The 17,899-nt window shown below is 39.8% G+C and overlaps 1 protein-coding gene across 1 annotated transcript in view; it reads left to right on the top strand.

Moving 5' to 3' along the window:
• The window catches only part of L3MBTL4 (L3MBTL histone methyl-lysine binding protein 4), a 484,034-nt gene that overhangs the window by 153,351 nt on the left and 312,784 nt on the right, over nt 1–17,899 (top strand). Inside the window, 1 exon segment of the mRNA XM_019664701.1 lies at nt 3,674–3,765. Coding sequence (XP_019520246.1) covers nt 3,674–3,765 — 92 coding nt within the window.

Here is a 17,899-nt window from a genome sequence, read left to right as displayed (position 1 = left end):
TTAATACAGTTTTTTTTCCTTTCATAAAACATGTATACATTTTTTGGCACCCTCTGTACGAATAGCAACAGAAAAATAATGTTTTGTTTATTTATTTTTCATCTACGAGACCAGGGACTGGGTTATATTTTTATTCCAGAAGACAGCAAACTTCTTGATACATTAAGAGGAGCTCAAAATATATTTTTTAAATGATTAAAAGTCTACATTAATTCTTCTTGTATAACTTGATGGATTTTTATGTTGTGATTCCATCAAGTTGCTTTATTGTCTTGAAATGTTTCAGATGTTTGACTTAGAGGTATATCTTGCCACCTGTCACCACCAGTGCTAATGCAGTTCTGACTTTTCACCATCTGTACCTTCTGGAACATTTTGCAGCAAGATAAATGTTAAAAAATGTTGACAAGCCTTCTCTAAGGATGTGTGTGTGTGTGTGTGTGTGTGTGTGTAGGGGAGTTAAGTAATAATATTTATAGAGAATTTTAAAATTGTAGAAAGAAACGAGAAAAGAATATTTACATTAATCCCACCACCCACATATAGCCACTGTTAATATTTTGCTGTTTATTTCCAAATGTTTTTCTATGTGTGTGGGTTTTTATGTGTGGACACGCATATATTTATATTACCTTGCACAAAGAAGGTGCTTTATAAGTATTTTCAATAACTGAATGTTTTAATTTGTGTAATAATTTGTATTTTAAAATTAGGATTGTGTTATATATACTGTTTCATGTCTTTACTTTGATTTTTACTTATCCAAGAAAATTCTTAAGATATTTTGTTATTTAAAAAATATGGATTTTGAAAACTTCATAATCATATTTGTACATATATAGCATAATTTATTTAACATTTCTTCCACATCAATTTTATTTCGCATTTTTGTTGTAATAATGTTGTGATGTACATTTTTACAATTATGTTTTATTATGACTCTTTCCTTAGCAAGTAATACTAGAGGGTGAATTACTGAGACATAGAATATAAGCTTAAAACAATAATTGACCCTTTTCTCCAAATTTTTATTATTTAAAAATGATATTTTATTGAATTACAAAGGATAGCTATTCACCTAGAAAATTTTGAAAGCAGAAAAACAAAGTACAAAGAATATTGGGAAGAAATTTTTATAATCCTAGCAGCTAAAGATGACTTTATATAAGATTTTGATTTATATAATAATTTGTCTTTTTATTTCCATTACATCTTAGGTTGGTGCAAAGGTAACTGCATTTTCGGACCGTGAATTTTAAATCATTATAACTAGGCTCAAACACATCTTTATTAATCAAAATAGGAATAATTACAATCAACACATTTTTGCCAATGAGAAATAAGTTTGTTTTTCCTGTAGCATAAAAATTCATGCTTTGGGATTCGACAAACTCTTGGAAAGCATTTTCTGCATCCTGCTGGTTGTGGAAGTGTTTTCCCTGAAAAAGTCGTCGAGATGCTTGAAGAAGAGGTACTCGGTTGGCGAGAGGTTAGCTGAATGTGGTGGATGAGGTGAAACTTTGTAGCCCAATTTGTTCAACTTTTGAAGCGTTGATTGTGCGACATGCGGTCGGGTGCTGTTGTGGAGAAGAATTGGGCCTTTTCTATTGATCAGTGCCGGCTGCAGGTGTTGCAGTTTTCGGTGCATCTCATCGATTTGCTGAGCATACTTCTCAGATGTAATGGTTTCACCTGGATTCACAAAGCTGTAGTGGATCAGACCGGCAGCAGACCACCAAACAGTGACCATGACTTTTTTTTGGTGCAAATATGGCTTTGGGTAGTGCTTTGGAGCTTCTTCTATGTCCAAACACTGAGCTGGTCATTGCTGGTTGTCTGTCGTATACAATCCACTTTTCATCGCACATCACAATCTGATCAAGAAATGGTTCATCGTTGCATAGAATAAGAGAAGACAATGCTTCAGAATGATGATTTTTTTTGATTTGCAGTTAGCCCATGAGGCGCCCACTTATCAAGCTTTTTCACCTTTCCAATTTGCTTCAAATGTCGAACGACCATAGAATGGTCGACGTTGAGCTCTTTGGCAACTTCTCCCCTTCGATGATTGCTCTCAGTTGGCCATTGTCAAATTCCAATGTCCGGCCACTACATTCCTCATCTTCAAGGCTCTCATCTCCTTTGCAAAACTTCTTGAACCACCATTGCACTATACGTTCATTAGCAGTTCCTGGGCAAATGCGTTGTTGATGTGAGTTGTCTCCGCTGCTTTATGACCCATTTTGAACTCGAATAAGAAAATCATTTGAGGACCGGCTGAGTGGCGCGATGGTTAAGAACTGGCTTGGGACGCCAGAGGGCCCTAGTTCGGATCCCACATATGAGGGCCAGTGACATTGCCCTCTACAGCTAAGATGCTGAACAACAGCTCGACCTGGAGCTGGGCTGCTGTGAGTCGCTGGTGATGGCATAGGCTGCAGCCCCTGTGGCAGTGGGTTGTCATGGGCTACTGTGTGTAGCCAGCAGCCAGTGTGAGCATCTAGCAGCCGCTGTGAGTGGCCCTCAAGAAGACAGCAACTGATCTGCCCCTCCTGGGAAGAGCACAATGATGGTGCTAACTTGGGCCAGTGAAGCAACGTCCTCCACAACTAGACTGAAGGACAAAAAACGGCAGCAACTTGTCTGTTTCCCTTCTCTCAATTCCCCAATAAAAATCTTTAAAAAAAAAAAAGAAAATCACTTGAATTTGCTTTTTGTCTAACATCATTTCCATAGTCTAGAATACATATAAAATAAACAGCAAATAATAGGTCATTAGAAAAAAAACATGAAGCAAGAAATGCACATTAAAATGATATATAACATAACCACATTTATTTAAGAATGTATTCCAATATCAAAGGCAAATTTCAACAATGCAAAAACTGCAATTACATTTGCACCAACCTAATATTTTTTACAAAAGATTCATTTTGTTTTCTAAACTGCTTTTTTTTTTTTTACTTAGTCATGTAGTCATAACATAGCCTTTCTCTACCATTTAACAATCTGCTACAATGTAATTTTATGGCTAGTTATTAAAATGACATGTCTATACAATGCATTAATTAACTCCCTCTTAGTGCACCTTAGTTTGTTTTCAATATTTCATGACTATAAGGAATTCTAATATAAAAACCCTGGTGTTTGTCCCTTGGGTGCATCCACTGTATTTGTATTAAGACAAATTCCTAGAAGGAGAGTCATTGGCTCAAAGTATGTGAATAATTTTTAAGGCTTTTGACATATATTTCCACATTGCCTTCCTACAGGTTTTACTAATTTACATTCACACCAAAAAAAGGTATGAAAGTGAAAGGATATTATAAAAATATTTTTGATTCATTCACCTTAAAATTAACCCAATCATCTTCTAGAGAACCTGTGCCTGTTCACTGTTCTGTGAGAGAAGTGAGATGTTCACCAGGAGTCCTCTTGGCATTGGGATATATTCATAAGCCTGTTCTAAAACAGGAAAAGCTGAAAGCAGAGTAGTTAGATGATTTTACTAAATGCTCACAGAAAGTGAGAGAGAAGGCTCTTATTAGTGGCCGGGTATTCTCATTCCCAATTTAATTAATTAGCCTGCTTCTTGGGTTTATCTTCAATTAATTTTTATTATTTTTTTTGTCACTAATTGTTTCAAGAAAAGTCATTGTGTTTTTCTTTCTAGTCCCTTCAGCGGCTGCACAGGACATGTGGTCTTGGGAGCAATACTCGAAAGAACAGAAGGCTGTAGCCACACCCGTTGAACTGTTTTCCAAGGTGAACCACTGAAGGTCTTATAGTTTTGCAAGGAATCAACACTTAAGAGAATTAATTAAAATTAAATTGATAGCACACCAGCTTATTTAAATTGTAGTTGCTGGAAAAGGACATAGCGAAACTAATCAAAGCCTTAGTGTTTTGGAATGTGTGCTCCAGAGCTGGACTCCTGGGTTTCAAACCCAGTGCTGCTACCTACCAGCTCTACGACCTTGGGCAAGTCATTTGGCCTCTCTGTGCTTCAGTTTCCTCATCACGAAAGTCAGGAAAGTACCATATCTTCCTCCTTGGGTTGTTGGAGGATTAAACCAGTTGTACATGTAACAGACATAGGATGCAACATGCACAAAATAAACTCTTGATAAGTGTTAGTCTTTCTTTTTATTAGCTGATATTACTTGCATATGTCCACCCAAGGATTGGGCTTGAGGGATCTGTTTTGATGTCCTGCATGGATATGATGTGTCAGGCAGCATTTTAGAGGAGACAGTGAGACCCCTAAATCAGATCCTGCCTAACTGTAAAGATCCCCAGATCAGCTTATGGGAACTTGCTTGACCAAGTGGCTACTGGCACCGGGGACCTGCAGCTTTAGGGGATCATCTTTACCCAAGGTACCAAATCTACTGCCCTATCCTTCTCAGTCTGCATTTTCAGTATTTTAGGGACAATTTATATAAAAAAAATTACCTCAGATCTGCATCATTATATTGCATTTTAACCAGCGAGAAGCTAAAACTTTTTATTTGCTTTACTTTTCATGACATCGATGGAGTTACATCTAGTACTTTTATTATGTGGAAGGGCTAATAATTATAACCATAGACATGGCGATAGAATAGGGGAGAAGATGTAGTGCAAAAAAAGGAAAGATTGAGAAACCAAGTGCTGGCGCCTCACGTTTAAGAAATACTAAATATCCTCTCATTGTTTCTCAACCCAGGCTTCACATCAGATACTTTTGTGAAGCTTTGGAAAACATGCTTGGGTGGGTATTTCCAAGACTTACTAAACTGGAACCTCAGGCGGTGGAGCCTGGAAACCTGTAGCTTGAGAACCTCCTCAGGGCTTCTGTGTTCAGGATTGAGGTCCACTATGGTAGAAGGTTTTAAGGACTGTGCAGTTCCTACTTAGGAGTTAGGTCCCTGCCACCCCACATTGCTGCCACCTGTTGAGATTTCGGGTGTTTGTTCCACCAAAAGCATATAAGTTCCATAGGTAAAGGATCGCTTCTTCCTTTTCTCTCATGTCTCCTCACAGTGCCTGCTCATATGATGAGTCAATGTTGAATGACCTCCGTGAAACCTCTTCCGAGTGTAGAAAGTCTTTAAAGGGGGCTGCAGTGACTAGGGCAGTCCAGTGTAACTCGTGGCCAGCCTTTCCCCCTCTCGCTGTGCTTTGCTGCCGTGGTCACTGCAGATCAGCAGAGTAGAGTGGGCCAGACCAGGCGCTGGCCAAAGCCCATCCGGTGCCATGACCTCCAAGGGCAGATGTAGTCCAGCCAGGGTGCAGGATTCAAGGTTCAACCAGAGGCCACAGGTTAGAGTGGAAGGGGATCACTCACTGCCCAGGGTCTCAAGGCCACCAGAAGCCACGTGGGAACAGTCAATGACTGAGGTTAGAACTTACATGTTACAAAATTGGCCACGAATGGAGCAGTTCCTTAGCAATGAGACTTGTGCTATTTCCTCAGATCAGGATCCGAGGACACAGATCCTCTCTCACCTCTACCAAGGATTGAATCCGATATTTGGGCCTTGGGGTGAAGTTTGTTCTAATTCTGGAGCAAGGCAAGTTTTGGCTGATGGCGGCAAAGTATTCGATTCTCTGTCTAGCGCCTGCATTCTCTCCCCTCATCTCATAACTTCTCATAATTTCTCCTTTAAGATACTTTAAGTTTCATCAACTAGTGTAAGAACACCTACAGAAAAGAGAATATCTCTCCCAGATTTTTTCCATGATCTGGTGTTAACTAAAAAGCCACCAGGGGGAAAATGGGGGATTTCTATTCCTGAAATCAATCCTTAGGGTGATATTGGGTGTAATTATGTAATAATTATGTATGTAATTATGGTGTAATAGTTAGGAATGGGTCATATAACTTTTCTCCCTCAATGCTACAGAGATCTGACAGAAGAGGTACTGGAAAGCACTAAGTAAGAGGACAGTCTAGTCTGGGACATGTAAATACAGGAGTGGGTTCTCTTTGGAGGGTATGGAATGAGAGTCTGTGAAATTGCCCATTGAATGGCGATGAGCAGTGATGTTTGTCAACTCTGAAAATGACAGTAAGTTAGTATACCAGAAAGCAGACACGTCTGACATGTTGGAGTGACTTTCTCTTTACTCATAATTTAATAGTCAAGCTACTCAGGTTTTTAAGGTTCTGTGTATGCAAAGCATGATGTAAGACCTAGACTGTAACATTGAGGAGTTTATGATGTGGTTTCTCAAAATCTTGCCATATACTTGGGATGTAAGATATGCCCATAGAGCATGATAACAATATGAAGTAGAAGGTTAATAGTCAGTGGAATGTCCAAGTAATGAGCTTACTAGGCGTTCCATGCTGAGAGGGGGCCTCATCTGACCTTGAATGAGAAGAATGAAGCTTACTAGTTATTATGTCTGGTTTGTCCTGATGACCTAAGAAGATGCTTGTGTTCAAGATACAGTGTTACTCTATATTGACATTTATATTCTAAGATGAAGTAAGCATGGTTTAAAAATTGAAAATAGGCTTCAGTAGGATCAAAAAGGCAGATGATTCCTGCCTGCCTTCCAAGAAGGAGCACATCAGACTGAACTGAATTTTGTATCGACATTGTGCTCTGGACTATTAATGACCATTTTCATAGTGCAAATACGTATTATAATAATTACATGCAGGTCAGCCAGCTGAGGTGGAACGCTTCAGCTTTTGACACTGAAATGTTGAAATAACAAAATAGCTTGCATATCCTGAATGTAAAACTATCAAAAAATGTTAAAGTATTGCTTTACTCTTAATTTATCATTTCCATCCTAATATTCAAGTTGTAGAACATGTACCAGTGACATTCAGACACACACATGCACACGTTATCAACTTCATCTTGCAAATCTGATACATTTTCTACAAAGAAAACCCGTGTGTGTGTGTGTGTGTGTGTGTGTGTGTGTGTGTGTGTGTGTGTGTTTTAGGAGAGTATGCTTATTTTATTTATACATAGGTTTTTACATATCTGTAGTTCTGTTTAAATTTTTGTACAAGAGAATGTAAACTGTATTATATTTTACAATTTATTTTACCATCTGGGATAATGAATATACAAGGGTATAAACACCTTCTCTTGACAGAACATTTAAAGGCATTTTCTCTTCCTTACTAGTGAAATGTGCCTATCTTGATTTGATTTAAACTTCAAAATATTATTTTCATTTGTTTTGAGGTTAATATTAAAATATTTCCCTCTTCTCTCTCCTTGCCCATCATCTAACCCATCTCATGTAATTTCCTAAGGCATTCTTTTCACCCTGTCACCTATGACATCAAGTCCACATACATCAGTCTGGAATCAAAGGCCCCAGTCTAGCCCCATCTGCAGACGTGCATCAACACAGAGCTTCTTCCGTGCCTGTCGGGATGGTTCATGCATTGGCTCCTGGTTGCCTCTGCCTCGCCTTGACATTTCAGAGTTTTACCCATGTTTGAAGGCCTCTGTGTCTCTTCTTGCTTTCTAAACCTCATTGGTCCATGTACCCCCCAAGATCCTCCCCTTTCATGTAGCTGTCATAGCCTGCCCACTCTGACCCATCAACAGGTAGCCGCCATCTGCCTAACTCACGTGATGAGAGCGAGGATCAGGGGACAATACAGGAGTCCCATGAAGACCAAAGGCCCCTTTGTAGTGTTACTTGGCCAGGAGCAGGCCCAGATCTCCACCTGTACCAGCCCCAGAACTCTGGAGGCAAATCACGTCTGTAACACTGTCAGGCCTCTGACAACAGGAGCACAAACTGCCTTCGCTCAGTACTGTCTGTACTGGTGACAGCAAGTCCCCCCCATCCCCACCCCGTTCCCCGAAAACCACACATCCCTGTTGTACCCGAAATTTTTTATCCCCAGGTCCTCTCTTGCCAGCCAGTGTTGGATTGCAGAGTAGATACTGCACACATGTACTTAGGCCACTGCAAAGCAGGGACACATCCACATTTTAAAAATAATTTGGTATTTCAGAACAAAATAAAGGTCATCATAAAAAAAGCCAAAACTTTCTTGGACTTCCTTATATATCTTTTATAGTTTAGTTTTAATTTAAATTCCATGTAGCTAAGGTACTGTATTAATTTCCTTTTCCTGCTGTAACAAATTACCACAAACTTAGCGGCTAAAGCAACACACATTTATTATCACCAAGTTCAAAAAGTCAAAAGTCTAAAATGGGTCAGCAGAACTATGTTCCTTCTGCAGGACGTCAGGGAGGACCTTTTTCTTTACCTTTTCTGGCTTCTAGGGCCCACCAGCTTCCTTGGCTGGTATCATATCACTCCCACCTCAGTTTCATCATCATGTCTGCTTCTCTGATCCTCCCACGTCTCTCTTAGAAGGACCCTTGTGATAACATCAGGCCCACCTGGATAACCCCGGATAGTCTCCCCATCTCTAGAGTCTTCACTTAATCACAGCTGCAAAATTCCTTTTGCCATGCAAGATACCATATTCACAGGTTCAGGGATTAGGATGTGAACATCTTGGGGGCCACTTTTCTGCCCACCACAAGTGCCATCCCCTTTCCATTTTTAATGCTGGTCTGCCCTTGGTCTGAGTGCCTTCTTATGGGTCATCTTTCTTCTGTTATTCTCCTCTGACTTCTGCAACCCCCACTCCTGCCTGTGGTAAAACAAATGATGCAACGTCCTCAATAGCTCAATATATTGGCCACCCCTTTCTCTAGCCAGAATATCCACCTGCTTGCCGCCATGGCCTCTGCTTCCTGAGAGCACTCTGTCCCCTCTACCAGATTCACCTGTCCATTCTTCAAGGTCAGCAGGCCCAGCTCTTCCCGCAGCTAGCCTGAACTCACTCATTATTACCCTTTCACTGCCACTCCCAGCCCTCCCTCCTTTGAGGCTTGTGCCATCTCGTTGCTACTGTTTCCACTCTTCTTACGTCATGTGTGTGTCTGTGTGTGTGTGTCTGTGTGTGTCTGCCTGCTCACACCACTGCCTCCCCTGTGCCTCCCCACTTCTCTGGCATCCTGCTTCCACCCACAGTCATGTTCTCATCCTTGGACATTCCTTTGCCCACGTAACAGTCCATGTGACTCCCTAGTGCCTTGCGTGCCTCTACCCAGGGACCTGACCCTCCTTTTCAATTCAGTCCATCTACTCCATGGCCTCTTCTGCAGTGTCGAACTTTGTCTCACCATTTGATCTTGTCTACTGTCATTCTACAGTACCAATTTTAATTAAGGCTTATAGTTGTGAATTCTTCCTTTTTATGTCTGCTGGCTTCACATTTGCCCCTAGCCATTCTAGGCCCCCTGGTTCCATCATTGCAGCCATTCTCTTGCCAGCATCTTCAACTTCCCTGTCCTCTATTCATCCTTTCCTTATATACAAGGTTGGACAATTAAGTTTGTGAACTCATCCTAGAAAAAGTGCTACTTCCCTCACAGCTGAATATCACTAAAGTCACCTTCAAAGTACTCCCCTTGGGAAGCTATGCACTGATGCCAGTGCCTAGTCCACCCTTCAAAGCAGTTTTGGAACTCTTTTTCTGGAATGGCCATCAGGGCTGTCGTCGTATTACTGTCGATGTCCTGAATGTCATCCAGATGTCTTCCTTTCAACATTTCCTTTATTTTCTGGTAAAGAAAGAAGTCATTGGGGGCCAGATCAGGTGAGTAGGGATGGTTTTCAAATGCAGTTATTTGTTTACTGGCTAAAAACTCCCTCACAGACAGTGCTATGTGAGCTGGTGCATTGTCATGATGCAAGAGCCATGAATTGTTGGTGGGAAGTTCAGGTTGTCTAACCTTTTTACTCAGCCTTTTCAGCACTTCCAAAGAGTAAACTTGGTTAGCTATTTGTCCAGTTGGTACAAATTCATAATGAATAATCCCGCTGATATAAAAAAAGGTTAGCAACATCATTGCAACAAGTTCACGAACTTAATTGTCAGACCTTGTATATATACCTGCCAAAATATTGGCTCCGGATGAATCATCTTTGCCTTCAAACTTCTGAACCAAGTCTGCCAACCATTGCCGGAGAAGAACCACAAAGCCTTGCAAATTGGTGGCCCTGCAAGCACATAGTCTCCACTGAGCCAGGAACCCTCCTGGGTTGTCAGGTTGCACATTCCCTACTTCCTAGGAAGGCCGTTCTCTCTGCCATCCTCCCTCACTCCCAGAAGAAGGTAGGCTCCTTTGATGGATATGGTGAGTCCCCCCTTCCACTTCCTCCTGCAAACCTCACTCACCACACCTACGCTCACCTCCTCCCTGTTGTACTGGAAGAAGTGCTTCCCTTCGGAACCTTTCCCTTTAGAATACAGACACATTTAAATCTATTCTATCTTTAGAAAAAATACTGACCCTTTATTCTGCATTTTCCTCTTTAACTCATCTCCTGAGTCCAGCTTGAAATTTGAGGCTGCGTTTTTTTCTTTTCTTGATTTTTCTAACATTTTCCTTTCCCATCTCCTGCAACCTGACCTTTACTCCCATCATTGCCTGAAACTGTGCCCAGGAAATGACCTCAGTTTCAAAGCTGGACACGTGGTAAGTCTCCTTATGCTCCCTGCACTTCAGAGCTCTGTCCACTGTCAACTTCTGACTTTGCTTCTTCCTAGCCATTTCGTGCTGGGCTCTTCTGAAAGTCCTTTTGTTCTGCTGTGATTTAGTCTAAGGCCCCCTCTGCATGGCTCCCTGACCATCTCATCTACCTCCTTAACTTCCATTCCACCCAGACACACTGCAGTTCCTAACCTCCTAACCTTCTCTTGGTCTTCCTGCCTCCTCACTTGGGTGCCACACAGCTCAGTCCATCCAAACTGAACTTATCTTCTCCGCCTCCTTCCAATGGGCTGCTTGCTGGACTCCTGTCCCCTGGGAATGGCCCTCTAGACTTGTCTCCTGGTGGCCAGCTTGAATCCTTCCTCTGTCTTTGCTTTGTGCATGTGTTGGACAATTTGGTCTGCTCAAGTTTTGCCTCCGAATTCTTCAGTTCCTACTCTGTCCCTACCACTAACATTACTGCCTTAATTTAGGAATAAGCCCTGGCTTTTTTCACATAAATTGTAGCAAAAGTTTCTTAAATGGTCTCTCTCTAACCAGACTGGTTCTACCTTTAACTTCTCCTGCACACTATTATGATAATGATCTTTATAAATTGTAGTTCTTTTTATCATTTTTATACTTAATATGTTTCACTGTTAATTTTCATGCCATTCTGTGTGATTACCTATAGGTGCACTTTGTCTCTTGGTAGAATTGTAATCTCCTTGAAGACTGACTGGGTTGTGTTTGTTTTCATTCTTTTTTGCTTTATGGTTCTTTGCAAGAGGTACATTTTTAAGCACCTGTAATTTGCGCGGTGCTGCCTCCCTAAATCCTTCCATCTCCTTTCCCATCAATTTATAGAAGAAGGACTCTATAATGCATTCTCTGACCCTCAGTTTGTTTAACTGAAGATTGCAGGTAATATCACTTGCTTCTCAGGGACTGTTGAAGAATTACATATAATGTATTAATCTATGAAGTGTTTAGCATACTACAATGTCTGACATGTAGCTCACTTTATTAAATGCAAGTAATTCTTCAAATTACTCTTCTTTCATATCCTAGTCCTTGGCTCTTTCCAGAACCTTCTCTTTGCCATTCGTTCCAAACACCAGCCAGGGTCTATCTCCCTACACTTCGTCCTTGTCAAGACTTGCCTCGGTTTGACTACAGTAGTATTTCTGCTTGTCATCCGTGGAGCATGGCCTACCAATTGAAGGCATTCTGATCTTGGTTTCATGTTCTGTACTTCAGGGTGAGTGACTAGTCTGTAAACCACCCAGCTTTTGAGCTTCATCTTGTACCTTCACGTTGGCAGGTATTGGTGTTCCAGACTTTTCACTCTCTCATTATAATGTTATTCCTCCTGCCTTCACAGTTGGTGACTTACTGACTTTCTTCATGATGAAAACAGAAATATTTCCTCATTTGATTCCCATTCTCTTTGAAAACATGGCAAAGTTGTTATATAAACTTTGGTGTTTCTACCTTTCTTCCCCATCTTGATGTCTAAGATGTCCTAATCTTGGACATTCCTTGCTCCATGTTCTTGTGTCATACTCTCTCTCTTCCCCTATTAAAATAAATTATAATCTGTTATAATTTTGGAAAGAAATACTTTGTGTTCTAATAAGGAAATGCCAGCATCTGTAGGATAATGGGTGTAGCATTATTATTTTTTTTTGGAAGGGAGCTAGGAGTACTTGGGGAACAAAGACACATTCCTGGTTGAACCTCCTAACTGACCTAGAGGTAAGACAGCCTTATTTGAATACATTCCTGTTCTCTTTCAATCTTCCTTTTTTGAAGTCCAAATAAAAGGAATAACTCATTCTCTCTCTAAATGTAATTTCTTTACCCAGACTTGAATTGCATTTTAAATAATCTGATTTTTATAAATACACCAAGACATTAAATAGAATTTGGAAAGTGTGTGTTGGTGTGTGGGTGTGTATGTGTATGTGTATGTGTGTGTGTGTGTGTGTGTTTTGTTTTTGATAATGCCTGGATTTGTATTTAGCTCTTCAGGTGCAGAAAGCTGCTGCTATGAAAAATTCATATTTTTATAACCCACTGTAAGACTATGTGAGACACCTAGAACTTCTCCAACCAAGACAATTCAGTCAGATATGAAGTTATTTGTGCTTTAAACATGCTTCCAAATTATTTGATAATCACTGAGAACACTATTTTAATTTTAATATAGATCCTTAGGCAATACTTTAAATGTTAATCATGAGCCACATGATCACCATGCATGGCTTGCTTTTTTAGTGGCTGTATAAACTGTAACAAAATATCTCATTATATTATGAATTCCAATATGCTTAGAATCAAATACAGCCTCAGTCTGAATGCTCTTTTTTTTTTGCCTTATGTCTGCTTGTTTGTTTACCTATTTGTTATTGTATTTTATATGTATTTTGTTGCCTCTAGTTTTAAGATAACTTCATTGGTGTTTAACAGTTCTCCCAGAAAAAAAATGTTTTTTGAAAAAATACTATGCATATTATATTGAGATATTTGGCTGGGGTTTAAATCTCAAGTCATATAGAAGGCAGAGAAGGAAGTTTTAAAACTAGAATATGGCCTTAAAAATGTGAAGTCATTTAAGCTGATTAATTGCTAGATCCCTGAAGAATAGAGCAAATTCTCATTCATGATCATTTCTCATATTCTCTAAAGCTCCAAGTTCTGGGGCAAAACTGAAGATACATCCTGATCTTGTGGCTCAGCTACTTTCCCTATTCTTAGAATCCACTTCTCTGAAATGGTGTGATGAAAAGTATTAGGGGGAATGTGAAACGGTGTAGCAAGTGTGAAGCAGTGGGGCCGGACAGCCAGATCAGGGCTGCTTTTTTCTTCTGGGGGGTGGGTGGGGTGGGGGCACTTGAAGCCCCTGTAGAGGCTGCTTATCTGCAGTTCCAGCTGGAAGCTTATACCATGTTCAGGGCTGTTCAGAGGTGGAGAAATTAAAAGCAGAAAATGGTGGAATTCAGAATCAAGGGGATACCGTTTTCACAGACCTTCTTTTTTAGTTAAAAGAAGTTTATATTAGAAGTATCCTTGTCTTTTTTTACCTGGGAGGGTTTAGTCCTTTGGGGGGAAAATATATGTGGGTTTATTGTTTTAAATGCTGGACTCAGGGCAGGCCGAGTGGCACGTTGGTTAAGAGTTGGCTTGGGATGCCAGCTTTGAGCAGCAGGGCCCTGGTTCGATCCCACATTAGGGTCAGTGATGCGCCCTCTACAGCTAAGATGGTGAACAATAGTTCGACCTGGAGCTGGGCTGCCGTGAGTCACTGGCGATGGTGTAGGCTGCAGTGGAGCCGCAGTTGGCTACTGTAAAGCTACCATGAGCAGACGGCAGCCGACGTGAGCTGTCAAGAGAGCAGCCGTCCAGAGACGGGAGACTCATCTGCCTCATTCGGGAAGAGCACAATGATAAACCAACAAGGAAGCAACATCCTCCACAACTAGACTGAAGAACAAAAGGACAGCAACTTGTCTGTTCCTCTTCCCCAAATTCCCAACACTGTTCCCTCCTCCTATTCCCCAATAAAATCTTTAAAAAATAAAATAAAATAAATGCTGGACTCAGAGCATTTGTGAGATTCACTCAATAATGGCCAATGAATTAGGAGACAACTTTTGAAGTTATTTTTAAAAGTTCTGTCTATGCAGTTCTTTATACTGTGCTGTTTCTTTCTCTTTATTTATAAATATCTTTCTAAGTGTAAAGCTGCTTACATTCAACAGTATTTCACCCACTCTGGTATGTACTGTTTTTTGTGTCTGAAACTATAGTTTAGTCAGTGGTTAGGTTAGGATAACTGATATATATGTGTATATCAGCCAAATTTCTTACTATCAGTAGGTCAGTAGGTTCTAGGGAAATGAGAATTTTCAATCTGAGATTGTAGTAGAATAGATTTAAAGACAACAGTAGGAATTATTGTACATTCACTGACTTGACTAAAGTATACCCTTGTTGTGTGGCATGAATCCTGTGTTCTATGTTTGTAGAATGCCTCCTGGTATAATCTTGGCAGCAGTTTGGTATTCAGAATTAATCTATGAAAAATGTTCAAAATAACAAGGAAGTAGTCTCTAAAATGAGAGTATGAAAAAACACAGTCAGCCATCCTTCACTGCCATCTTAACTGAAGCTTTGCAGTGAGTTATGTTTAATTATGTAGGTGATGATTTCTCTCCATTAGCCTAACAAATAGATGGCAAAAATAGGTATCACTTTGAACAAGCATAATTTGAAGCCTGCCTTGCTGCCTGGCTTGTATACCCATGATGAGCAGCTGCAGGAAACTGCTGTGTTCTGCTTATTGAGGTCTCCTAAATACGTTAGTTAGTGAGAGGATTGATTAATGGCAGATTCCCTGAAAGGGGAGCCACGTGGCTCTTAATCTTTTTTTAGGTCTTACACCCCTTTGAACATCTAATGAAAGCTACTGCTAATCTCCTTCGAGAAGTGTTTACACGTATGTTCATTTGCACACAAATTTTATGTAAAAATCAGGAGATTTCTAGAATCCCTGGAGAAATCATAGATCCCACCCTTGCTTCACCATTAAAAATAGTTACATTAAGGAGTAGTTTAAACAGGAATAGAAAAAAAAAGAGTGTATATATGTTCATGAGTGTGTGCTGTGTGTGAATGTGTGTGTGTGCTGTGTGTGTGTGTGTGTGTGTGTATTTTTTTTCCAAGCTCTCCATTTTCTCTATGATTAAAACAAGAGAAAGCCAGCAGGGATTCTGAAATTCTTACTGTAACCCACTGTTCACTCAGGTGAAAATCATAAAGCTTTCTGAGGAGAAAGCAAGGAAGGAGTTTCATAACCTCTCATAGTTTGCCAGTATCTTGCAGTGAATAGACATTTATGATGAAAGATTCATTGCAAGAGACCTGGGAGAACACTGAAGCTATAATAATGCATTAGAAAGTTGGAATGGAAAAGTAGGTACAAAAATATTGTTGTTGATGAGCTGTCCATACAAAGTCCTTGAAAGTATCAATAGATATTGATAACATTATAAAAGTAAAAATTACCACGTTACAGAAAATTTGGGAATTTTTTTCTAAGCCTGAAATCTGGATCTCAGTTTGAATTCCCTACTTTATTCATCCTCTGCATCCAGCCAGTCATCAGGTATGGCCCATTTTACCTCCTAAATGGGTATTGAGTCAGGTCCCTTCCCTCCATTCCAGCTCTTGCCCTGTATTGGTCAAGGTTCTCATTATCACTTGTCCAGGATGTTGCAAAATTTTGGAATATAATATAACTTTGCAGTTAAGCACACAAACCCAGTTTTGAATTCAAATTCCAGGCTTTTACTGAGTAGCTATGCAGAAGTATTTGTTAACTTTTCTGTGCCTCTGTTTGTTCAGATGTGAAATGGGGGTTGTAGTAGTTCCAGTACAGGGGATTTTAAGACTTGAATAAACTGAGTTAGATGATGCACATGGCACATGAGAAGTTCTCAGATAGCAATAGATAAAAAGCCTCCTTAACCATCTTTCCTATTTCTAATCTTGCTACTTTTCTAATCAGTTCTCCACACTGCGAGTAATTAGATCTTTATACAATGCAAGAATGGATTTTCCCCCCTCTGCTTAAAAGCTTTTTCTAATGCTTCATTTACTAAAAGATCTGTAACAGGACATACAAGGAAGGCTTCTCGTGACCTGTGTCCTGCCTACTTGTCTAGCACCATCATAACTTGATGTGCATGTGTGTTCATTTTTAAAAATATTACAGTGCCATTTAAAAATTCAAACAAGACAGAAGAGTATAAAAATAAAGTTCTTCTCTCTGATGCTCTCTTTAGGTGAACCACTCAAAATAATTCAATGTGTACACTTCCAGATCTGTATACATGTAGTTATGTAGGTATGTGAATAGTGTTTATATAAATAGCTGTGTATTACTGCTCTGATACTTGCTTTATCAGTATTTCATGGCTATGATGCCACCTGAGCAGATCTAGGTCTATGTCTTGCTTTTTTAATAGCTGTATTATATTCCATTGTACTGTATCTGTTTTTTTTCTCCATTTAAAATTATTTTTATATACCTGTAAACTGTTGTGGTAGAAATATAATTCAATTCCTCCTTCCCCCACAAATGAATAGTCATATGTTCTAATGCCACTTATCATTGCTCTCTTGATTTAAAAATGCCACTTTTATATTAAATGGGGGTCTGGCATTCTGTATGGCACTGTTTTTAGGGTTTTGGTATCTGGGGATCATTTAATGGTCATATAGCATAGACTACCAGTACTCAGACCACTAATTTTAGATATTTAAACAACTCACTTTAAGTTTTAATAATAAAATAAAAGTTTAAAATGTATGAAGTCTTAGTCAGTGAGTGGGACAGTGTTGCTCATAGCCTTTCATAATGATCTACCAAACTGACTAATAACCCATATGCTAAAGCCAGCCCCGAAATTGCAGTCTCAAGCACATTACATAACCTCTTGTGCTCCACTCTCACCATCTGTATAATGCACATAATAACACCTATTTCATACTGGTTTTATGATGATTTATTGGGCTGATATTGGTATAGTGCTTAGAACAGGATCTAGCCCAGAGTTAAGTGCTACATTAAGTTCTTGTTGGATAAGAGGCATATTGAAAAAGGAGAGCTCAGGCTCTGTAATGTTTCCTTCTCATTCTTTATTCTTCATTTCTGTTTTATGAGAAACTTGTATCTAACCATTACAGGTTGTTGGGTATGAAGACAAGTGTTGGGTGGTTCCTGAGATAGATATGGATCATCCTGGATATTCAGACCAAACATAAGCCCAGAGAGACACCTTTTATTTTATCAAATGCGTAGTCAACAAGAATATCACACTCAAAACCTGGCAGGTTGATTCTGTCTACTGTAGACAGAGCTGCAAATGCATGCATACTTCCTCTTTGGTTCTGTTTGTCTCAGGAAAATGTTTCTTCATGCTCTCTTCTGTAGTTATTTGAATTAGTCTTAGGCTACCAATAAAACGATTGATTTTTCTTCACATTGAGTTAAGAAATCATCAAGTTTTGACATAGAATTAAATTATCTGTGGTCAAGCTGTTTATATCACAGTTTGCCTGCATAAGACTTCAGATATCTCACCTTTCACATTTAAAATTGTGACATTTCAGCCCGGGAGATACACACTGAGACAAATTGAGATTCTAAAGATGTTGCTATGATAAACCATTTAAGAAGGTCACTGAGCTGCCATAGGCTACCTTGTGTGGCCGGCAGCCAGCGTGAGCGGCCGTCCAGAGGCCGGCGACCGATCTGCCTCGCCTGGGAAGAGCTCAATGATAATACCAACATGGGCCAGTGAAGC

Source organism: Hipposideros armiger, unplaced genomic scaffold, assembly GCF_001890085.2.
Source record: "Hipposideros armiger isolate ML-2016 unplaced genomic scaffold, ASM189008v1 scaffold_428, whole genome shotgun sequence".
NCBI classification, from domain to species: Eukaryota; Metazoa; Chordata; class Mammalia; order Chiroptera; family Hipposideridae; genus Hipposideros; species Hipposideros armiger.
The sequence above is the reverse complement of the archived record's forward strand: the minus strand, read 5'-3'. Positions and strand labels throughout refer to the sequence as shown.